Genomic DNA, 24268 nt, shown 5'->3' with positions numbered 1-24268 from the left:
ACCAAAACATGCCGGGAGGTTTTAAGAACTGAGCATAGTTCAGTGTACATTAGAAAGACTATAGGTTGTAAGGCGGTTGTATCTCACTATTAAACAGGGAGTCTCATAATTGTTTGATTTTTAATCTCTGATATGTTCATTGCACCTTAAAATGGGTCCATGAATTGTATTGAAGTGAAATAGTTGCTCACTTTGTGAAGTTACGAGTTTGATAGGTTAGGTTTTTGTATAGCATTTATATTTTTGATGGTCAATTGCAAAAGTGAACTTTCTATTAGAGCAATAGGAACAGTGAACATCTGAAACAGCCTAACAGATTCATCAAAGGAGATGTAGTCACATAAGTTACTAATATTACAATTTTTTCTTCAGTATTTCAAACAAGTCTATTCATGTTTTGTAAATGTAGGTTTTCATGTTTTTGGGAATGCTTTGTTATTTTTTAGCATCTTCTTTATATCATGTACAAAATATGTACATACAATCTAGGCGGGTATTCTTTGTGACTAATGCTATAAGACAGGTTGAAAAATGTGCCCAAGATATCTCTTTGCATCTTCCAAATATGTTGGCTAACTCCAAATTTAACAATAGTCTCCATTATTTTACAATGGGGCCCATGGAGTTTGTACACATGTTACACACTTAACTGTACCCAAGGCTTTTACTGTTCCTAACATCCTTGTATGGGTATAGCCTGCTCTATGGTACTATAGTAGGGCAGTTACTGGGTTGATTTTGTCAAGAATATAATCAACTGTCATGGGTGGTGTTTCCACATACAATGTTGCAATGTGTGGAGTGAGTCATTTCTGCACTAGCATGAACTGATTTTGTTTAATGTAGAATCAGTGCAACATTGCATTGCAAATATATAGCACTTAGGCTGCTGCATAACCAGTGCTTTTTACCAGTGGAAGAATCCATTGAGAATGGATAAAATAACATTGAATCGGTTTTGCTTGTCTGAATATTAGTTTTCTTGGTCTGTTACTTTCCCATTTATTTATTAATGTTTTTTACTATTTTATTTTTTTATGTGAATTGTATGCATTAAACATTATTCTCGTAACACAGTGCAGTAGTACTGTAGCTCAGGAAGAAACTGACCACCCTTGAAATCACCGTTCACAGTTGTTTTTGATTGTCATACTGAATACAGAGCTCCTTGAGATCTGTAATGTACTTGCAGATGTATGTGTACTATTACAGAACTGTGCAAAGAGCGTACAGTACAGTACTTGACCCTTTGCTATCTGCAAATTAGTAACATTTTCTTACTGTACATCACAAAGTGACTACTGTGGTACTCAGCAGTTTCAAATAGAGATTCATTAATTGTTAATAGATTTATTTTTTGACCGTAGTGGGAATGAGAGCTCAGCATCTGAACAGCAACAGGAATCACATGAAGAGGCAAGTCATTCTGGAAATGGGGAGCACTCGGAAGAAGAGCCGCATAGGGATTGGGCAGATGAAAACCAATCAAATCGAGGTTCACATTCGGAGGAAGAGAAGGAAGATGAAGCTCATTCGGATGCTTCTGTTGACTACAGGAAAGATTCAGATGATGATGAAGATGGAAACAAGGAGAACGAAGGTGAAGAAGAAGCAGATGAAGACGAGGATGACGATGATGATGCCTTCAAGAATGACGATGATGATGACGATGACGATGATGACAACAACGATGAAGATAGTGATGATGATCCACCAGTGAAAAAGAACCAAAATAAAAAGAAGACCAACAAAAATTTCACTAGGAAAGAAAGTCTGCGAGACTTGAAAGGGGTAAAGTGATCAGCAAATTTAACTAGCTATGTAGATAGTCATTCTTTTTCTTTGAAAATTGCTGTGGTGTCTTACCATTTCGATGATAATCCAAGGCAATTTCTAAGTTGCCCCCCCCCCCCCTCCTTGTCCCTCTCAATCCGTAATTCAAGTCTTGATCTAGAGTCAATAAGAACATGTGTACACAATATGAAATAAGCTGAAAGTAGAGCAGGATGTTCACTTTTCTTTCAATTGTCTTTATTTACAGTATTGGGAGGATTTTCCAGATCTTTATGGAGTAAGGAGGTCAAGCAGATCTAGAAAGGAAGTTGAACGGTTCACAGCTGCTGTAAGTTGTTTTTCGTCTGTGAGGTTCACTAGCCAAAGTCAAGTCAGATTTAAATTACTGTTTTAACTTTTAATAGTTGTGTATTGTAGTTGACTAGGATTGTTCTTAAGTGTAACAATCACTGATAGGGCAAATTTTTAATGGTCATCAGATCGTCTGAGTTGACTGAATTTTGTCTCAGAGAAGGAGAAATAGGAAAATTCCATACAAATTTGTCCTGCCTAAAAAGAAAGCTCAAATACATGTGAGAATTGATCATATCTAGCAACCTCTTTGGTTTAAACTCAGTTCCTTCCAGAAGGAAATTGCAAAGATGCTGTTGTGTTGGAGATGTAATGCAAATGCAGTTGAGTACATAGGACATTGTTAGTTTGTCAAGGACACATTGCTGTCTAAACTAACAACCCATCGTGAATAACATCAGCAGCAGCAGTGTACAGCATTGTTACGAACACAGGATTCTGCGTCCGGGATGGAATGTTTAGCTACAGACACAAAATCTTCAAATTGCTTGCGTCCGGTGGACACAAACTTATTAAATTGTACATTCATATTTCTTGGTTGCAAACTTTGTCGCGTTCCCTTTAACCACATGCTCCAGTTATTTTTTAGTTGTGCAATGTTCATACATCGTCAAAAGTGGTCATTGAAGCTTGAGTTTTTTTAATCGAGTCGACATCGCGTAAAGAGTTATTTACTGTACATACTGTACAGTGGGAAAGGGGTTGGAACTGGCCAGGGTTGGGCTGACTTGCCAATAGTGGTTGGTGAAAAGGAAAACATTGTCCAACTTTGAAATAAACCTTATGAATAAAAGGGGTTTATAAAAGTTGTGAGCAAATAGTAGACCCGGTCATGTTCTTGTGTCATTGAGATCTTCAAGTAATATTTTCTACAAAATTTTAGGGGCTCAATAAAATCAGTGAAAAGTGCAGTATTTTATTGCATTTTTTCTCTAGGCACTGGTTTACTTTACATTGATTTCCGTCCGTCATCACAGCGTATTCATAGCCTATAACATATTCACTGCTATGTAAGGGAGTTGTATACCATACAGTAGTATGCATGCGTGATGTCTAGGCCAGCATATTCTAGTAAGCAATTTCCCGCTTCGGAATTGACAGTCAGTTTGTTGTATTTTAGTTATATGCAAGTTTCATCATATGATTTTTCTTTCGTGCATATTATAGACCTAACACTATAGGCTTATGTTGTGCACAAGCCAATGTGTTGTCAGGGGTCATTATAGCTAAGTATTGATTGTTTCTCTACAGGTATTTTAAAGTGCATGTTTTAAAGAAGGACTGTAGGGATGCAAGTTTTGCTGAGTGGATGCAAACATCTTTAAACCTTAGTAACAATACTGAGTGTATGAACATATGCCTAGTCCTTTTCTTGAATGTAACAAACACTTCCAAGCAAGATGGCGCTTCATTTTATTGTTAATTTTGTTTATTTTCAATTTGATAGCCGGGAGAGGAAAATGATCAACCACAAAAAGAAGGCAGAAAGAGGAAGAACAGTACATCAAGTAACAAGATGTCAAAGAGCCGAGGCCCGACAGGAAGGAGACCGTAAGTTCTAATACCAACCTATAGGTGCTCATCAATTCCCCTCCCCCCCTCCCGTTTCCCCCAATAACATTGCTGTCTCAATGATGCTATGAGGGTTTAATAGTTTAGTTTCTTGGTGTCCCTGTCTTTGACCAGACAATTATTTTGAGTCACTATGTGTATCACTGATAATAGTTTGTAATTTGCATTTTGAGGAGAAGAACCAGTATGGACTAGATAAATCTATATGCTACATTCATCTCAGAACTGTTCTATGTCTGGCAAGAAGTTACCCCCTTATGAGTAAAAAAATCATGTAGCAAGAACACAAAAGTAGCAACATGATAGTTGATTTACTAGTGCTTAAATTTGTCTCATTACACTGTACAGGGCATACATTAACTATGGAGCTTGTTTAGTACATCAGTAGTTACAACACCTTGAAACGGTAAAAAGTCCAGGTGTCATACGATTCCATAGTGAGAATGTACAAACTGAATGTGTTGAGGATGGAACAGTTGCTCCATTCCTACCCTTGCAGCACCAGTAAACTACTTCCCCTTTCTTATTTTATGTGATGAAGTACTTAAACATCTATCTATGCTTATGAAGTGTTTTTGGTTACTTGCCATATGTGGCAAGTAACCTATATGCTGTCAAGTTGACGTGTGTATGTATGTGATGCCTAGCTCGTAAACATGATAACTCCTGGTAGGAAACCTCTGCTGTTCGTATATGTGGCATGTGGCTTTCCCATAATTAGTACAACAACATGATTGTTTTCGGTGGAGGTCATAGGTCATTTGGGGTCAGCAGAGGGCAAAATGTGAAAGTTTAAAAAATGGTGTACATATCTCCAGAACCTGAACATCAAAGAAGCTCATTTATGCATAGTAGGATAACCTTATGTAGTGTAAATGTTTTGCACAACTTGTGTAAGTCAGAGTTCATGTAAGGTCATCAGGGGTCAAACCTTGAATTCCTTGTAAACATAATATCTCCTGACAGGAAACTTGAATGGCTCTCATATTAAGCATGTAGCTTCCCTATCAGAGTAAAAGAACCTTGTTGTTTGTGTGGAGGTTAAAGGTCATTTGGGGTCATCAAAGGTCATACTCAAAAGCCTTATGAACACCAGCCTTGTTAACATGATATCCTTAGATAGGTTACATCACAGCTCATATTTGGCATGTGTCTTCCTTATAGTAAGTACAAGAACCCTATTATTTTGGGTAGTGGTCAAAGGTCATTTGGGGTCAGCAGAGGTCCAAATTTCAAAATATCAAAAGTACTTTATAATGAGAACTTTACCTTCAAATGAGATTAAATATGCATGTTGGATAACGGAAATGATAAGTAAAATTGCTCCACAATTTGGTAAAGGTGAAGCCCATTGAAGGTTTGCCGTCTAAGTCAAACCCTACAGAATTTCTAAAGGTCAGGTCTCAATGAAGATGTGAAACTTATGCTGATTTGACTTCCCCATATGTAGTAGATCCTCCTGGCTGTTGTAGGTGGAGATCAAAGGTCAGCTTAGGTACATCAGTATGAACATCAGCTAGGCTTAGCTTGTAAACTGCTCTTGTGCTGCATATGTAATGTATTTAAATGTAAGTAACCGCTGGGAGGGGTTTCCCTCTGGTTTGATTCAACTTCATACTTAGCATGTGAATCCGTCTTATTGAGTACAAGAATCCTATTGTTTTCTGTGAAGTTAAATGGTTGTTTGGGGTTAACAGCAGTCAAAGTCTGAAAACTTTGTAAACACGATAAAGCAAAAAATACATCTTTGTTGAACTTCAAACATGCTCTGCAGATCCATCTTGGTTTGTACAAGCTGCAATTTATCTGTGAATTCTCCAATGCTACATTCTTTTGGTAAACATAGTTTGGTCAAATTCAGTTAGTTAGTTAGTTTTGTTGAAGGGGCTTTATAGGTCTTCAACAAAACATACAGTCATCCAGGAAATGAAATCTGCTTCAAAGAATTGATAGTCTTGCTTGATATACACTCAAGCAGGCCCTTATAAGTTTTCACCCTCGGAGCATCAAGGGATCAACGGGCTATTTCAATTGGTGGAAAAAGAAAAATATTGGCCATTTTCTCTGATTTATACTAAATGATTTTCGTTTTGGTGTCTTAACCATGTCATGTAGAGAGCTCATTCATTGATAAATTAGGAAATGGATGGTTGGTGACAGAGCTAAATTACTAACTTAAAATTGGTAAAGAAAATGACCTTTTATTCATACATCTATATTTCACATAGGAAGACTATTCTTTCTGGATATTGAAACATTTTGGAATAAGCTATCTATACTCTAAAATCCTTACCAGTGGATTAAATGTTTGATGCCCACAAGGGATTGCTACACATAAGAACTGATAATCTCCGATCTTTTCTGGTTCTCACTTAAATCTTGTTCAAATTTAACTCACTTGCTCTACATTAGTGAGATAGTTATTTGGAATTTTGAGCAAAACTTGTATCGCAAAGAATCACAAATCCAACTGGCGTTCTGGTCTTTTGTTTATAATGTGAAGGTCTCAGAACTGGAGCAAGAAGCTGAGTGACAGCTCAGATCAAGAAGGCAGCAGTGAATCTGACTTTGAACCAAATCCAAGGCGGAAACCAGTAAGGAGAGGCAGGCCCGTCCAACGGAGGCAACAGCGTAAGTCCATCTATCTGGACTATGAGCATGTGTTCTGTTTAAATGTGATGCAAGTAGCTCAGTAAGTCCATCCAGAGCTCACTGACCTAAATCTTTGTCGACTTTGGACGGACTGATGTTCTGACAAGAGAAAATGGAGTAAAAGGCTTGAAATGATTAATGTCTTTTTTGTGAAGCCAACTTTTAGCCTATATGAATATCAACTACAGTTGTTGTGAACTTCTGTATGAAGACGAGCAGGTAGAAAGATGTTACAGATGACTGGTTGAGGGTTATTAACCAACCTCATTAACTGGAACTAGACTGATGTGTGACATACTTTGAAGAGCAAGGATCTTCATCAAATTTGATAGTTTGCTTGTGCATAGTTAAAATGTTCTCAGCTTTCGTTCAAACGAGTTACAAAGGCCTGCAATCAGCCTGTGTTCTAAACGAATATACTCCTTTAAGACTTTTCGTCTGGACATATGATTTGTATTGCATACAAGTATGTGGAAAGCTATTGTATTAATAGTGTCTGTACTTGTGTAGTTGTGTCTGAACAATTAAAAGCAATTGAACACAATGGGCTGGTTTGTTGGTTAGTAGGGAGATGATGGGTAGTGTACTGCTTGACCTTGTCTACCCTTGTGTTGCTCCACCTAACTTGATGACTTTGATTAATTTACAGCTAAGCCATCAATGCCACCTACAATGGTGCGGTCACAGAATGATACCGATAGCTCTGAGGACACGGACAGCAGCGTGGAGGAGAAAAGATCATCAGCAAGATCTAAGACAGCAATCAGGTAGGCCAGGCCACATATATATAATACTAAAGATGTAATACTAAAGATGTAATACTAAAGATGTAATACTAAAGATGTAATACTAAAGATGCACTCTGCACAGTTAATCCATTGTTTGAATATATTTGAATTTTAGGCAACCTGCTATGTCCTTGGAGACGATATATTTCAAAGCAAAAAAGAAAAACATAAACCAGGTACATAGCAATGACAGCAGTTTGTATCATCTCTTACCATGAACTATGGAGCAAGGAAGTTTCAACTTGTTGTAAAACTACACACAATTCTGTCCACTGCAAGCTGTGCATTGTTGTTTGTATTCACAGCTATAAAGAGGAGAGTGCAGATGAAACAGATTCAGATGACATCATTGAGAGCACAGCTATCAGAGAGGAAGATGATGGCACTGAGATGATTGAGAAAGTTCTCTGCCGACTCACCGGCAAGAGAGGCAGTAAGTAGCAATCTCACATATCTATATCAGTGTTTATTGTGAACATCTCGGATCATAAGTCGGGGTGTAAAGCAGTGTTAGTCCCATGTTGTGTAGCATATTTTAATTTTGTATCCCATAAGATACTGCAAGTACTAAGGTTCTCTGTAGGCATTCTGCTATACCAGGTGGCATCGTTGTAGTAGTAATAGTAGGTAATTCCTGTAAGTTACTTGGTATAACTATGTAGACACATCAGCCAACAAGCATAGTGTGACTCAATAACAGACAGGTACAAAGGTCTAAAGCAAGGTTTGTCCAGAAGTGTTATTGTATATTTCATTGATCTCAGAGGTCTTTGCAGAATGTTCTGTATGTATTGTCCCCTCTTGGTCATTTATGTTTCAGTTAATCTATGAAACTTACTCTGTGCCAGGTTATATGTTTTAAGTCTGTGATATTAACACAATGGTCTATCTGAATCTTCAGTAACAGGCAATATGACAACGATATACTGCATAGAAGCCAACGGCGATCCCAATGAACTTGGAGAGGACGACACAGAAACTGAAATGCATTATCTCATCAAATGGAAGAATTGGTCTCATCTCCATAACACCTGGGAATCTGTAGACAGCATAAAAGAGCAGAAGGCAAGGGGATTTAAAAAGTTGGAGAACTTCATCCAGCGAGAAGATGAAGTTCAGCAATGGTAAGAATATTGCATTTTGACTCTACTATTGCATTATAACTGATAAAATGTTAACCCTGGGCCCCTTAACCCTTCTCCAGGTCATAAACTGGTGAGATTTTAACCCTGGGCCCCTTAACCCTTCACCAGGTCGAAAACTGGTACATTTAACCCTGGGCCGCTTAACCCTTCTCCAGGTCGAAAACTGGTACATTTTAACCCTGGGCCCCTTAACCCTTCTCCAAGTCATAAACTGGTGAGATTTTAACCCTGGGCCCCTTAACCCTTCTCCAGGTCATAAACTGGTGAGATTTTAACCCTGGGCCCCTTAACCCTTCACCAGGTCAAAAACTGGTACATTTAACCCTGGGCCCCTTAACCCTTCTCCAAGTCATAAACTGGTGAGATTTTAACCCTGGGCCCCTTAACCCTTCTCCAGGTCATAAACTGGTGAGATTTTAACCCTGGGCCCCTTAACCCTTCTCCAGGTCGAAAACTGGTACATTTTAACCCTGGGCCCCTTAACCCTTCTCCAAGTCATAAACTGGTACATTTAACCCTGGGCCCCTTAACCCTTCTCCAAGTCATAAACTGGTACATTTAACCCTGGGTCCCTTAACCCTTCTCCAAGTCATAAACTGGTGAGATTTTAACCCTGGGTCCCTTAACCCTTCTCCAAGTCATAAACTGGTGAGATTTTAACCCTGGGCCCCTTAACCCTTCACCAGGTCGAAAACTGGTACATTTAACCCTGGGCCCCTTAACCCTTCTCCAAGTCATAAACTGGTGAGATTTTAACCCTGGGTCCCTTAACCCTTCTCCAAGTCATAAACTGGTGAGATTTTAACCCTGGGCCCCTTAACCCTTCACCAGGTCGAAAACTGGTACATTTAACCCTGGGCCCCTTAACCCTTCTCCAAGTCATAAACTGGTGAGATTTTAACCCTGGGTCCCTTAACCCTTCTCCAGGTCATAAACTGGTGAGATTTTAACCCTGGGCCCCTTAACCCTTCACCAGGTCGAAAACTGGTACATTTAACCCTGGGCCCCTTAACCCTTCTCCAAGTCATAAACTGGTGAGATTTTAACCCTGGGTCCCTTAACCCTTCTCCAGGTCATAAACTGGTGAGATTTTAACCCTGGGCCCCTTAACCCTTCACCAGGTCGAAAACTGGTACATTTAACCCTGGGCCCCTTAACCCTTCTCCAAGTCATAAACTGGTGAGATTTTAACCCTGGGTCCCTTAACCCTTCTCCAAGTCATAAACTGGTGAGATTTTAACCCTGGGTCCCTTAACCCTTCACCAGGTCGAAAACTGGTGAGATTTTAACCCTGGGTCCCTTAACCCTTCTCCAAGTCATAAACTGGTGAGATTTTAACCCTGGGTCCCTTAACCCTTCTCCAAGTCATAAACTGGTGAGATTTTAACCCTGGGTCCCTTAACCCTTCTCCAAGTCATAAACTGGTGAGATTTTAACCCTGGGTCCCTTAACCCTTCTCCAAGTCATAAACTGGTGAGATTTTAACCCTGGGTCCCTTAACCCTTCTCCAAGTCATAAACTGGTGAGATTTTAACCCTGGGCCCCTTAACCCTTCTCCAAGTCATAAACTGGTGAGATTTTAACCCTGGGTCCCTTAACCCTTCTCCAAGTCATAAACTGGTGAGATTTTAACCCTGGGCCCCTTAACCCTTCTCCAGGTCATAAACTGGTGAGATTTTAACCCTGGGCCCCTTAACCCTTCTCCAAGTCATAAACTGGTGAGATTTTAACCCTGGGTCCCTTAACCCTTCTCCAAGTCATAAACTGGTGAGATTTTAACCCTGGGCCCCTTAACCCTTCACCAGGTCGAAAACTGGTACATTTAACCCTGGGTCCCTTAACCCTTCTCCAAGTCATAAACTGGTGAGATTTTAACCCTGGGTCCCTTAACCCTTCTCCAAGTCATAAACTGGTGAGATTTTAACCCTGGGCCCCTTAACCCTTCACCAGGTCGAAAACTGGTACATTTAACCCTGGGTCCCTTAACCCTTCTCCAGGTCATAAACTGGTGAGATTTTAACCCTGGGCCCCTTAACCCTTCTCCAGGTCATAAACTGGTGAGATTTTAACCCTGGGTCCCTTAACCCTTCTCCAGGCCGTGGCATATGAATTGGTGGAATGGGAATGGATTCTACTAAGGTGTACATAAAGCAGATAAAAGTTTAATCTTTCTTCGTTATCTTTAGGAAAGAGAAAGCAACTCCTGAAGATGTAGAATACTATGAATGTCAACATGAGATGACCATGCAGCTCTTCTCTCAGTACCAGCTGGTGGAGAGAGTAATAGGTAAAAGATTGCAATCCAATAATTATGTGTATATCCTTGCTAGTTTAGTAGAGATTGATAAATGATCTGGTGCTTACAAGCTACTGTATCTCACTGTTAGAATATGACCAGAGAGAGAGAGAACAGATACCACCATTGTGATAAAGAGTGATATGTATGCTTGGCAAATCAATGTAAAAGATTGCAATCCAATAATTATGTGTATATCCTCGCTAGTTTGGTAGAGATTGATTAATGATCTGGTGCTTACAAGCTACTGTATCTCACTGTTAGAATATGACCAGAGAGAGAGAGAACAGATACCACCATTGTGATAAAGAGTGATATGTATGCTTGGCAAATCAATGTAAAAGATTGCAATCCAATAATTATGTGTATATCCTTGCTACTTTAGTAGAGATTGATAAATGATCTGGTGCTTACAAGCTACTGTATCTCACTGTTAGAATATGACCAGAGAGAGAGAGAACAGATACCACCATTGTGATAAAGAGTGATATGTATGCTTGGCAAATCAATGTAAAAGATTGCAATCCAATAATTATGTGTATATCCTCGCTAGTTTGGTAGAGATTGATTAATGATCTGGTGCTTACAAGCTACTGTATCTCACTGTTAGAATATGACCAGAGAGAGAGAGAACAGATACCACCATTGTGATAAAGAGTGATATGTATGCTTGGCAAATCAATGTAACAAATAAACTGTATTATTGTTTACATTTCAATTAAAGGTTTTAACCATGAGAGGCATTTTATTGATAAATTTGCGGTGGGAAGGCTCATTAATGAAAATACCAAAAGTTTAAGTTATTGCAAGATTTATTATACTTTGTCAGATATAAGATTACTGTACTTGATGCTTTGTTGGTCTCACCCTTTTTTAGCTCATACTAACCAGAAACAGCCAGGAGATTACCCCTCAGGTTACCCTGACTACCTGTGCAAGTGGCAAGGGCTTCCATATTCTGAATGCACCTGGGAGGATGGGGAACTTATTTCCAGGAAGTTTCAAGAGTGCATCGATGCATACCACAAAAGAAATAAATCACAGAAGATACCTTCTAGAAGTTCAAAGGTTGGTTATAGGTTCAGATAAACAGATAAAGCCAACCCATCCTCTGGTTTGCCTAAAGATGGAGAGAGGAGAGAAGATCAATTATTTCAAATATATTTTGATAAAATTGAAGAAACAGATCACTACTGCAGAAACTCTTAAATGTTGTCCTTTTGACATATCATTCAAGTCATTGGTGTATCGGTCTGCTTATATTTTATCAATAATCTTGTTTTATAATGAGTATAGTCTCTAGTGTTAAATCCAAACGTTACTACCATAACGCTTTGAGACCTTATAATTAGCTGTATTATTATAATTATGATTAGATTGAGGGGATCTTGTTGTTTTACTACAGGTATTCAAGGTCAGACCTCGGTTTGTGGCGCTTAAAGAACAGCCTACATACATTGGTAATGATGAGATGAGGTTGCGAGACTATCAGCTAGATGGTCTTAACTGGTTGGCTCACTCATGGTGCAAGTAAGTAGCATTATCTCCTGCCAAGTAAATAGTAATTAATTAAGTAATTAAATAATGGAAAACTGGTAAATTTGGGACAATGGAAAAGAACAAAGAAAGTTATGGCTAGAATGGGCTTGTAACCCCACTGGTTTGAACCTTGTTGTTCTAGCCATAAATTGAATGTGGGAACCTTGCTTTTACCCCACGTTATTGGCCTCTTAACCATTAGAGCCAACTTGAACATGGAGAGGATGAATGCATATTAAGTTCATACATTGTAAAGTGGTTGGGAGTCACTTGTATTTGGTCTTAAAAACAGCCTATTAGTGTTCATTTAATGCATTCTGTGCAGATTAAATTTGGTGGTTTCAAGGAGCAGCAGTTAAGTAATAAATGAGGTTGTAAGTGAAAATTTAGACTTTAAGGACCTTTAAAATGAATGTAAATGGAACATGATCGGCCGTTAAGCAGCATGAAGATATTTGCATACCCTAAGGGCTGCACAGATCCCAAGCTTTATTCATAGTCTTAATGTACCTGGGTGAACGGTATACAAAGATGTTAATGGTCCATGGATATTGTGTCTTGATCTGTATTTGCATAAGTAATAATAATAATACACAGTTCTTATAAGGCGCAAATATACAATATATGTAAATAAGTATAGGAGACCTTTCTACTTCAGTGTGATATGGAGTGTAAGGAAATCGATATTCAGAACCACTTCATTAAGAATGTAATGTATTGCCTGGTCCCATCTCTCCTTAAGAAATACACTCACCAATTTCAAGAATGAAATTATTTGGAATAATGATTTGATTAAAGTCAACTCTAAGGCTGTTTTACAAGCCTTTGTATCAGAGAGGAAGGCCTCGTAAACACAATTCAAAGAGTACATAATTATTGTATGTCATTCTTGCAAGTATAAAAACTATATTGTTTTTGAGAAGGTGGAAGGTCAGTTGAAGTTAACCGGAGTTGTAGTCTGTAAATCTTGTAAACTCCAAAGTAAACTTGGATGCAGTGATAAATTATCGTGTTCACAGAGATGTAATTAATACTTTCTGCAGTGATAAACTATCATGTTTCTAGATATGAATCATGGCAAGGCATCACTTTTGTGTTCAACGGTTACCTTCCTCAGCTGACTACTTGCATCTCGGTTTTAATTTCTTTGATATGACAAGTACCCCTGTAGCATCTTCACACTGGTTTCTGTGCCTTCTTTCATTTCACAGAGAAAATAGTGTGATTTTAGCAGATGAAATGGGTTTGGGTAAAACCATCCAGGTTATCTCCTTCCTCTCATATCTCTACAACGCCCATCAACTCTATGGGCCATTCCTATTGGTTGTTCCACTCTCAACCATGACCTCCTGGCAGAGGGAGTTTGAGACTTGGAGTCTGGACATTAATGTAGTTGTTTACATTGGAGATCTTAACAGCAGGAACATTGTAAGTCTACATTGAATCTCTCTCTATGCAGTCTTCAGATTGTAAATTAACTAAAGCTGCCCTTGTGTCATGTACTGCTAATTATCACTGTATAGATGGATTCAATGATATCACACACTCCACAACTTGGTACAAGGATTTTTCATTGTGAGAGTAATAGCGTAGGCAATTACCTTTACGACTGACCAAATTATTATTAATCATTCCACATTGTTTACATTCTGTCTGATAGGGGGTTGACTGAAAAATATACTAGTATACTGCACTGTGTCTATTAAGACTAAGAGTATTTGTAGCCAGTTGAGGGTTTATGAAATCCACCTGCCTTTCCAGCTATAAGGAAGGCAGGAGAGTGGGGGGGGGGGGGAGTGTAGTGTTTAAGTTTCCTTTTTTTCCCATTTCTGGTACCTTAAATAAATCAAAACTCCCTCATTGATATTTTTCTTAGAAACGAGTTTCAATTTTCATTTTCAGATCCGAGAACATGAATGGTGTCACAACGGCAATCGAAATAAACTGAAATTCAACGCTATATTAACAACATATGAAATACTCCTCAAAGACAAGGTGAGCTATTACTGAAGTATAAGGAAGTGAAGTTGGGGTGCAGTTGAGAGGAACAGGGGCGCTTATTGTGAAGAGAAGGGGCAGTAATTAAATCTGGTCAGTGATTATTTAGAAGCTGGAGAAAAATCTGTCAATGTTCTCCCTTAGTTGAGAATCAAATTTTTCTGAAGTCTTCTTTATTCTTATAGATGTAAAGTGCAAGAGTTATGTCTTTAAGGGCATTTTCCCTTTTTTTCTTGAGCCATTCGCAGGCATCACAAATTCCTGTGGCTCAGAAAGTAAAAGTGTTAAAGGAAAGGGCTGAACCTGCTCTTCTATACTATAGTCTATCAATGTCTGACTTTACCTTTTCTTCAGTCGTTCTTGGGTAGCATATCCTGGGCAGCATTAATGGTGGATGAGGCCCATCGGTTGAAGAATGATGACTCTTTACTCTACAAGACCCTCAAGGACTTTGAAACATACCATCGACTTTTGATCACTGGCACACCTCTGCAGAATTCCCTCAAGGATCTCTGGGCACTCCTCCACTTCATCATGCCACAAAGGTAAATCCATTTATACTAGATATACTGGTGTACCAAACAGATGTCATTTTCATCCTCTGGAAAAACAACAAGGATTTGGTTATTTCTTGCAAATGCTGTGAGTGCACCACGGTGCACTCAACCAAGGGTATGGTGATTAGGTGGGCAGGTGGGTTGGGAAGAGTCCTAGGTGGGTGGGTACCATACTGGGTGAAAACAAACACTGTTGATTAGGTGTGCCATGTTTGTTACCTCATGATGTCTTTCTTCTCTTTGAATTGTAGCTTTCCTGGATGGGATGTGTTTGAAGAGCAGTTTTCTAATGCAGATAAGAATGGTTATGCACAGCTACACAAAGAGCTGGAACCTTTCTTGCTGAGAAGAGTCAAGAAAGACGTAGAAAAATCTTTACCAGCCAAAGTAGAGAGAATATTAAGAGTGGAGATGAGTTCAATACAGAAACAGTACTACAAGTAAGTTATCTCTGATCAACCAAAGACTATAAATAAATGTTTACTTCATGTATTTAAAAAGAGTTCTGAAGTAGCTGCTATTTGCAAGCCTTTTCATTGTTCATATTAGCTTAATACTGGCAAACTTCATATTAGCAAAGTGAAATCAGGTAAAATGAACAAGAACCTTGTTTATGCCTTTGGTATACTAAGATTGAGTACAATTGAATGTGTCAAAAGATCATGGCTGTGCTATCCCCTCTTGAGTTGGATTTGTCCAGGAATGTGTTATTCCGTCTTGAGTTGGATTTGTTCAGGAATGTGTTATTCCTTCTTGCCTGAGGATATAAACTGGGCTTACCAGTGAATTCATTAACTTCACTGATTGAGTTTCCAAATTAATTCTGTAACAGTTTATAAACCTGCTTTGTTACATCAGTGATGTTGATGAAACTCTACTCAGTGTATCATATTAACTGCTACTTTACATTCCCAAGGTACAAAAATGTAAATGTCGTATTTTAACAAATAGAGAAAGGAGAGGATATTTTAAAGTTTAATCAGTTACAATAATTTATTAAATGAAACCATGTGTATTTAATGGTTCAGCAGCTGCAAAATGCCTCACAATCTCCTTGAGTGACATTAATTTCCATGTTATTCCCAAAGTTAGATATGGAAGTGATATTGGTAATTCCAGATGATATCTGGGCCTGTGTGTCATGGGTACTCACTGTTTAATCCTTTCCATAGATGGATATTGACAAAGAACTTCAAAGCATTAAACAAGGGAAACAGAGGTAATGTTAGTCTCATCAATATAGTGGTGGAGCTGAAGAAATGTTGCAATCATCCCATGCTAGTGAAACCAGATGATCGCAATACAGAATTAGTGGTGAGTGTTTCTTAATGGATCAAGCTGTTCCTTTTATTTGAATACTCTGATTAATATTTGGACTGCATCTTTTTGGAAGAAACAAGCTGAAGATTGCTTTATGATAATTTGTATTGAGAAATCATGGCAAAATGAGAATTCATTGTGGTGGTGTCTTAAAACTAGTATTCACTTGACCTTAGATGGGATAGCAGGAACCCAATGGCAAAATGAGAATGCATGGTGGTGGTGTCTTAAAACTAGTATTCACTTGACCTTAGATGGGATAACAAGAGCCCAATGGAAAAATGAGAAAGCATTGTGGTGGTGTCTTAAAACTAGTATTTAATTGACCTTAGATTGGATAGCAGGAACCCAATGGCAAAATGAGGTATAAGGTTTCTATAATGGCATTTCTTGTGTTTTGCCAACACAAACACAATGGCATCCAGAACAGTTAGAAGGTTTGGAGCTTCTGTGATTGTATGGAGCTGCTATTTGTCAAATATTGTCTGTCCTGCCGTAACCATCATTGATTTCATCACAGTCTGAGTCAACTATTAGTTTATTCTCTTTGTACAATTGTTAATCTAATGCTGATCCTCAGAACATAGGTATACTTGTTCTGAATGATCTCAACTTGTCATGAACTCCTAAAAGCAAATGATGACATTACTTCCATGGGACGTAATTCTGAACTTTTGATGAGTGATATGTCTGATGCTTGCCAGTGAGTCTCAAGTCACCCAGTAGGTTATTTCAACATTTATTGTCATTAGACTATATGTGTATGTTATGTTTATTGTTTCTTCATAATTACTCATTCCTTTTGATAAAGTCAGTTTTGTGGAAAAAAGTAAGTGTGTTAGAAATCTAGACATTAGCAGTCAGAGACAGCTATGGTATCACTGATATTTTAATTTGTTTGTCTCTGATTAGCAACTCATCAGGGGTAGTGGCAAGATGGTTCTGCTGGACAAACTTCTTACTCGTCTGAATGAGAGAGGCCACCGTGTCCTCATCTTCTCCCAAATGGTACGGATGCTGGACATCCTCTCAGAATATTTGGAGCAGAAACACTTCACATTTCAGGTTTGTCAAATCAGTATTTATGAAACTGCAAATTTGAAGTCCTGTAGTTAATGTGTGCTGGTAATTTCCATGATTGGAAATTGAATTAATCTTTCAGTGAGGATATGTTTGCTATTTTGTTATTCCCATTTTCCCTTTTCTTTTATCATCTATAGAGGCTGGATGGATCAATTCGAGGGGAACTTAGAAAACAAGCGCTGGACCACTTCAACGCTGAAGGTTCTCAGGTACATATACAATGGTCCATACTTCTACAGATATGTAATATCCTGCAAAATTTGTGTGTTATAAAGAAAAAAGATCAAGTTTGTAAATATACCTCATTATTTACTCTTAGCAAAATGTATTTGTAGACGACATACTGTAGGGATGGTAAATACATTGTTCTTTTATCCTCTCTATTAACTAGGACTTCTGCTTCCTGTTGTCAACAAGAGCTGGAGGATTGGGTGTGAACCTAGCTACTGCAGATACAGTTATTATCTTTGACTCTGACTGGAATCCTCAGAATGACATACAAGCCATGGCAAGAGCTCACAGAATAGGACAAAGGAATCAGGTAGAGCAGCATAATATTTAACTGTGCATGGTAAACAAAGTTACTGTAGGATCATCTAGCACAATGTAATATGAACATCAAGCATTGGGAGTAACACAGCTGATATCAGGCGTGGCTCACAGAATAGGACAAAGGAATCAGGTAGAGCAGCATAATATAAGCATATCATACCCTTAACTGTGCATGGTAAACAAAGTTACTGTAGGATCATCTAGCACAATGTAATATGAACATCAAGCATTGGGAGTAACACAGCTGATATCAGGCGTGGCTCACAGAATAGGACAAAGGAATCAGGTAGAGCAGCATAATATAAGCATATCATACCCTTAACTGTGCATGGTAAACAAAGTTACTGTAGGATCATCTAGCACAATGTAATATGAACATCAAGCATTGGGAGTAACATGCTCTGATATCAGGCGTGGCTCACAGAATAGGACAAAGGAATCAGGTAGAGCAGCATAATATAAGCATATCATACCCTTAACTGTGCATGGTAAACAAAGTTGCTGTAGGATCATCTAGCACAATGTAATATGAACATCAAGCATTGGGAGTAACACAGCTGATATCAGGCGTGGCTCACAGAATAGGACAAAGGAATCAGGTAGAGCAGCATAATATAAGCATATCATACCCTGAACTGTGCATGGTAAACAAAGTTACTGTAGGTCATCTAGCACAAAGGCATGGCTCACAGGTACTATGCGACTGTGCCTTAATGTTATCTTAATTGTAGATATCTCTGTTGAATGATGTGTATAGTGGTTCAAGTGTTACATCTCACCTCTTCTGTCATCTGGACAAGATGTTATGATAAGAACAACATCACCCATGTTAAACCTTTGTTAGTAGTTTTGTGTGACCCAATTTGTGATATACTGGCAACTTAAATGATTGTTGCTCCTTTCATATCAACTGAATGACAACCTTGAAACTTGGCCCTAAACTCAAGACCCATTCTTGAATCAGTTGTGTATATTTTACATCAACACCTACCATGTAGCTTATGAGAGGTCGTTGTATATTTAATGTATGACTTGTAACATTTTAGCCAATCTGCTTGATTCCAGGTGAATATTTACAGACTGGTGACTAAATGTAGTGTAGAAGAAGACATTATTGAGAGAGCAAAAAAGAAGATGGTATTGGATCATCTGGTTATCCAGAGGATGGATACCACCGGGAGGACTGTCCTCTCAAAGTCATCTAATCCTGTAGGGTAAGTGACCCCCCCCCCCCCACTCACAAACACTCACCCTGCACTTTGCTTGTCCAGGCAATGCACCCTTTGGTGATTCCAACTGCTCATAAGCAATATAAAATTACAGGTTTGAGACTAGTAAGGAACCATCCCTATGTCTGCATTATGGAGACTATTTCTCTTCTATTTATGAATTATTGTAGTAAATAACTTGTTATTTTAGTTCAGGCAATTATACAAGAACTTAAGTACAAACTGTCACATTTCTAATTTCAAGTCATTATACAAGGTGTTTGCAAATGTAATGTCTGCTTGTTTTGATGAAGCTTGAGAATTGTAATCAGGACAAAGGTTAATTTCACCAGCCTAAGATGACCAAGATACAATAACTATGTCAAAACAGGAGGATAAGAAGAATTTAAATGTTTTGATGACTTAAAAATAACCTGGAAATAAGCAGAATTGTTTTAAATCAACAGAATGTGAAATCTACGGTTTGGGATGAATCAAAACAATGTACGTCTAAACTGATGACAAAATAAGAGCAGAATCTACAACTTACAAGAAACAGTTTGGTCTTCTTTCTGCCCTCTTAGAGATAAGTGCTAGTCTCTGTTTGCAAGAACAGCAAATGAAAATTAAATGAAAATAATGACAAACAGTTGTCTTCAATAGTAAGATAAGGTTTTTTCTCATTGACCTCTAGACATTTAACGGTCACAACTTGTAACACGCCAGATTCTTTTTCTCTTTCAGAAACACTCCGTTTAATACAGATGAACTGAAAGTAATCCTAAAATTTGGTGCTGAAGAACTGTTCAAGGATTCTGATCATGAAGACAATGAGGTATGTATTGATTGGTTTATAATGAATGTAGTACTGTGAGAGTAGTTTGTCGTGCTGTAATCTGGTGTTTTGATGAAATAATTACATATGGTGGTGCATCAAGAGATTTCTGTCTCGTTTAGTATACCTGATATGCTCTAAGTGGGGTCTTCTTTTTCAATATGCCTGCTCTCATGTATACTAAGTGAGTTATACACATCTTTCTCTTTCAGGAAATGGACATTGATACCATCCTAGAAAGAGCTGAAACAACAGAAACAGAAGAGCACATGGGCAAAGGTGAAGAACTGTTGTCCCAGTTTAAGGTAGGTCAGTCCATCCGTCTACGGTGATATAGTAAAGAAGAAACTTCAGATACCTGGCATTGAAAGGGCTACAGAATATTAATCAAACATCTCAATTACCAATCCAGTATGACTAGGTAACTCTATGATAGTATCGGCATTTACTCCCATCTACTCATAGAACATCACCAGCCTATAACTGTATTATACATCTTTATGGTAGAATCAGCATATAACAGTAGTATACATCTTTATGGTAGAATCAGCATATATACATCTTTATGGTAGAATCAGCATATAGTGGTAACTTTTAAACTGCTAAGATTGTAACCGTTGCAGTAGAACTGTTATCCATGTGTTTTTGTTGATCAGGTTGCTAGCTTTGCTACAATGGAAGATGACCTACAAGATGAGGGTAAAACTTGGGAGGAAATCATCCCAGAAGATGCAAGAAATAAATTAGATGAGGAAGATAAACAGAAAGAACAGCTGGAGCTGTATCTGCCTCCCAGGATAAGGAAACAGGTCAACAGGGTGAGTTAAAGGAACATATACCAGCAGATTATTAGCTTTGAAACAAACTTCACAGGTAATACAACTAGGCCAGGTAGGCCAGAGTCACCAACATTGAAGCTAATCACAACATTACTGCAGTGGTGAGATAAAGAATGTTGTGTTATTTGACAACGGCATTTACTGGGAGTAATACTGATTCGTGTTTTACACACCTGTGTGTAGTCTGGGTGTAAGATACTGAATACTTCACTTAATACTTAACACAGGTATCTTATATTACATGAAACTTATGAGATTATTCATTTATCCTGCACAGCTATGAAAGCTAAAGAGTTGTAGATATGTTTCACCGTGGCTAAAAGACCAGCCTTGGTAAACATACTAAGCGGGTGTTATAGCTGCGTCTGATATCTAACAGATTATCTGTTCTTAGCTGTTAATGTTTGTATTTTATTGTAGCTCATTCACAAATTGCAGCAGTGCTTGTCTACAGACTGACTTGTTGTCTTTACCCATTTTGCAGCTGGGTGATCTAGTAAGTTGTAATATTTGTTGCCTTGTTATTTAGATGACCTACCAGGGAAGTGTTGTTAATATTTGTTGCCTTGTTTATTTAGATGACCTACCATGGTAGTGATTCCGAGACTTCAGTAGTCAGCAGGAAGAGAAAGAGGCGGGGATCCAGCGTCACTGTCAGTGAATCTGAACAAAGCGACTCTGAGAAGAAAGTGAAACGACCTAGAGGCAGGCCAAGGACTGTTCCCAGAAATACCATAGAAGGATTCACAGACGCAGAAATTAGAAGGTAACTGATGTTTAGCAAAAATGGCTAGCCACTCAAGTAACTAGTCAAATATTTCATAGTTCAGTGAGATATGTCTTCTTGCCTCCAGAATGTTCTAATCAACTGGTGGTTAACCTTCCCAGCTAATGTCATCTCTCGTGGTTCATATGATAATATGATAATCTAGTCACATTATATCTACACAGTGTGTTAATTTCCTAGGCTAGGTAGTGTTTGTTTTGAAGCTCTCACATCTATCAGTTAAGTATGTATGACTCGCTGCTCTCTCTATAGTCATGTCTTTCTCCTCTTTCAACAGATTTGTGAAAAGTTATAAGAAGTTTGGTGCTCCTCTCACAAGGTACGATACTGTTCTGCCTGCTAGATTAAATTAGCCTACGTTACAGCAAGAGAATCCTATTTCAAGTTTACTAATATCAATATTCACACAGAATGATGTATCATAGCTGTCTCGTTTAGAGTTAGCGTTCAATCTTGCACATGCAGTATACAGAAAATGTCATCAAATTTCCTACTCACTAGACAAGAAGTGCAATCCAAACATAAACCAGATGGAACTGCAAAAAATAATTTGACAATGAAGGTAAAGGAGCACTATCTATAAAATCCATCCATCTGGCTTTTCTTCCTGACTTGGGCTGTATTAAGTTGTGGTTCACTTGTAGCTAGCAGGGCCTCTACGTTATATATTACCAAGGTGCTTCCTATCCCTTTGTAAGTGTACACCAATTTGGAGAAGACTGCTGGGCTAGATAATAAATTGTATCTTTCTTCATGACTTGCATCTGTTGATGATGGGAATGTTGATTTAATTACAGGTTAGAGGCAATTGCTGGCGATGCTGGTTTACAGGAGAAATCCCAAGGTGACCTTGAGAGGCTAGGTAATATGCTCCATGAGGGATGTGTGAGGGCAATAGAAGAGTATGAAGCCAAGCAAAAAGAAGACCCTAACTTTGATGGTAAGCAATTTTATTATTATTACAGAAAAACAATGTATCCATCAATTAATAGGCATTGCAAATACTTCCATATGGCCTTCAGTTTCTGTGGCATATCAGCCACACAAGCTATACCACCCCTTTAAGTTTAGGAGGTTGAGATAATGAAGGAGGTGCAATGCAACTCTTCACTGAGGCTGGCATGTCATTATGAACAGATAAGGATAATAAAAAAAAACAGTCTTCTGTTAGAGTAGCCTCTCACAGTAACAGCAATCATTTGTCATGAAGTTTATATTACTCATTTAAGTGAAAGGTGATGTTCCCGCAATCATCCTGTAAAACAGATTTACACCTCTCTACTGAAATGAAACCATTGTACAATAACTGTGAGCTTTACTATGTGTGTTTTCTGCAGTAACAGTAATCTTGAAAGAATTGGAACACATTGAACAGAGATGGTAAAAAGATAAACTTTGGTTTTTTACAGTCAATTTCACAAAACTTTCATCTGCTCTGCATATAGCCAAGCTGTCTCTTGAGGCAACCACAAGACAGGAACATAAGTCTCTCAAAAGTGCTTTGGTTTCTCATGTAGGTAAGAAGAGAGGTCCAACATTGAAACTGTCCAGTGTCACCATCAACGCTCCCTCCGTAATGAAACATGAAGAGGAATATGCACCTCTGGCTCTCATCATCCCGTTGGATAAAGAGGAGAGAAGAAAGTAAGATGATTATTTGTGAGGTACCCTGTAGATCTTTGCATGAACTAAATATTGGAACAGTAATAGCGATGGTGAAAGCTAAGTCCTCATCATTAGTCTGTGATCTCTACTACTGGCGGATTATGGCCGCATGGTTTTGTGTGAAGTAAAACCCAGTCGATTTTAAGTCTGAAACCAGTTATAGTAATGAGACTGTGCAGCCTTAGGACTGATAAAACAGAATTCTGTTGGATAACCTGTAGGCCTTATGAACAGAAGGTTATTGAATGTAACATTTATAATAAGCAGTTAATAATGAATAAAGAAAAGCATTTTGAAGAGTGTTAGAAGGGAGAAGAACAAGTCAAATCCCAAATATGTACTCTACTGGCTCTCTCAACAAACTTCTCTTTCATCAACTCCAAATTAGTTTTATGCATTTTAAAGTTACTGGACGTAAAGTCAGGTGTAGTAAGAAAATACTACAGGATTGTGACTTACCTGAAACATTTGATGCCACCACCTAAAAGCAATGGTATTAGGGATCTATAATATTACTTGCTCATGAAACATCAGCTGACATATGAATATTAGGTGTCCCCGATTAATTGGTGGGAATGTAAGAAATTGAGGAGAACTCCCAGTAGAGTCCTTTACCTAAGGAGCATAAGAGAACATGTGATCAGTGTACAGATATGACACACATTTATGCCTTTTGGAGTAAGTGAATTTAATTAATTGTTTTAATATTTATTCTTTACGGAATTATCAACTTATTTGTTGATCAGCTGCAACAAATTTAATTTAAATGGCACTGGTTCAAATTCTTGCTTTGTTGTCCATTTCTTTCCTTGTTGTTGTCCATTTCTTTCTTTGTTGTTGTCTATTTTGCAATCAATTTGCTGACATCGCATTCTTGTTTTTTTTTATTATCTTCTAGCTACAAGTTAGTCTCCAGAGCCAAATCATTAAACTGGAGTGTTGAATGGGGCCTTGACGAGGATTCCAATTTGCTTAAAGGTATCTACGAGTATGGAGTTGGCAACTGGGAAGCCCTCAAGATGGACCCAGAGTTAAATCTCCATGAGAAGGTAAAAACAAAGACAAAAAAAAAAATCTGCACTGATCATTACAACCTTTAAAAGTCTCACATCCAATAAATGTGGCATAATAGGGAAAAAAAACTTTTTTAAAGTGTTTATTTATTAAGTGTTGGAGAAAATGGTAGTGTGTGACTGCATCTTTGGCTGTCCATTTATGTAACCTTCTCTTAATGTTTGTAAAGTAGTTCCCATTTCCTGAAAGGGATCCCAAACAGCCTTTACCTGA

General features: G+C 38.2%; 1 protein-coding gene across 6 annotated transcripts in view; it reads left to right on the top strand.

The window, feature by feature from the left end:
- The window catches only part of LOC139978978 (chromodomain-helicase-DNA-binding protein 1-like), a 46763-nt gene that overhangs the window by 1612 nt on the left and 20883 nt on the right, over positions 1-24268 (top strand). For 5 of the 6 annotated variants that reach the window (XM_071989609.1, XM_071989612.1, XM_071989610.1 and 2 more), the window contains exons 3-29: positions 1368-1791; positions 2042-2122; positions 3593-3696; positions 6221-6348; positions 7019-7136; positions 7463-7590; positions 8059-8281; positions 10489-10589; positions 11476-11666; positions 12004-12128; positions 13349-13565; positions 14040-14132; positions 14490-14680; positions 14944-15132; positions 15865-16006; positions 16925-17077; positions 17233-17304; positions 17487-17636; positions 18713-18861; positions 19600-19690; positions 19903-19995; positions 20347-20508; positions 21108-21295; positions 21594-21635; positions 22114-22256; positions 22726-22960; positions 23880-24030. In XM_071989609.1, the coding sequence (XP_071845710.1) occupies positions 1368-1791; positions 2042-2122; positions 3593-3696; positions 6221-6348; positions 7019-7136; positions 7463-7590; positions 8059-8281; positions 10489-10589; positions 11476-11666; positions 12004-12128; positions 13349-13565; positions 14040-14132; positions 14490-14680; positions 14944-15132; positions 15865-16006; positions 16925-17077; positions 17233-17304; positions 17487-17636; positions 18713-18861; positions 19600-19690; positions 19903-19995; positions 20347-20508; positions 21108-21295; positions 21594-21635; positions 22114-22256; positions 22726-22960; positions 23880-24030 (4084 nt within the window). The remainder of the gene's footprint in view (positions 1-1367; positions 1792-2041; positions 2123-3592; positions 3697-6220; positions 6349-7018; positions 7137-7462; positions 7591-8058; positions 8282-10488; positions 10590-11475; positions 11667-12003; positions 12129-13348; positions 13566-14039; positions 14133-14489; positions 14681-14943; positions 15133-15864; positions 16007-16924; positions 17078-17232; positions 17305-17486; positions 17637-18712; positions 18862-19599; positions 19691-19902; positions 19996-20346; positions 20509-21107; positions 21296-21593; positions 21636-22113; positions 22257-22725; positions 22961-23879; positions 24031-24268) is intronic. The other variant, XM_071989611.1, reaches the window with a different exon arrangement.

The sequence above is a fragment of the Apostichopus japonicus genome, chromosome 13 (assembly GCF_037975245.1).
Source record: "Apostichopus japonicus isolate 1M-3 chromosome 13, ASM3797524v1, whole genome shotgun sequence".
Lineage (NCBI taxonomy): Eukaryota > Metazoa > Echinodermata > Holothuroidea > Aspidochirotida > Stichopodidae > Apostichopus > Apostichopus japonicus.
This window is presented reverse-complemented; position numbering and strand designations above follow the sequence as displayed.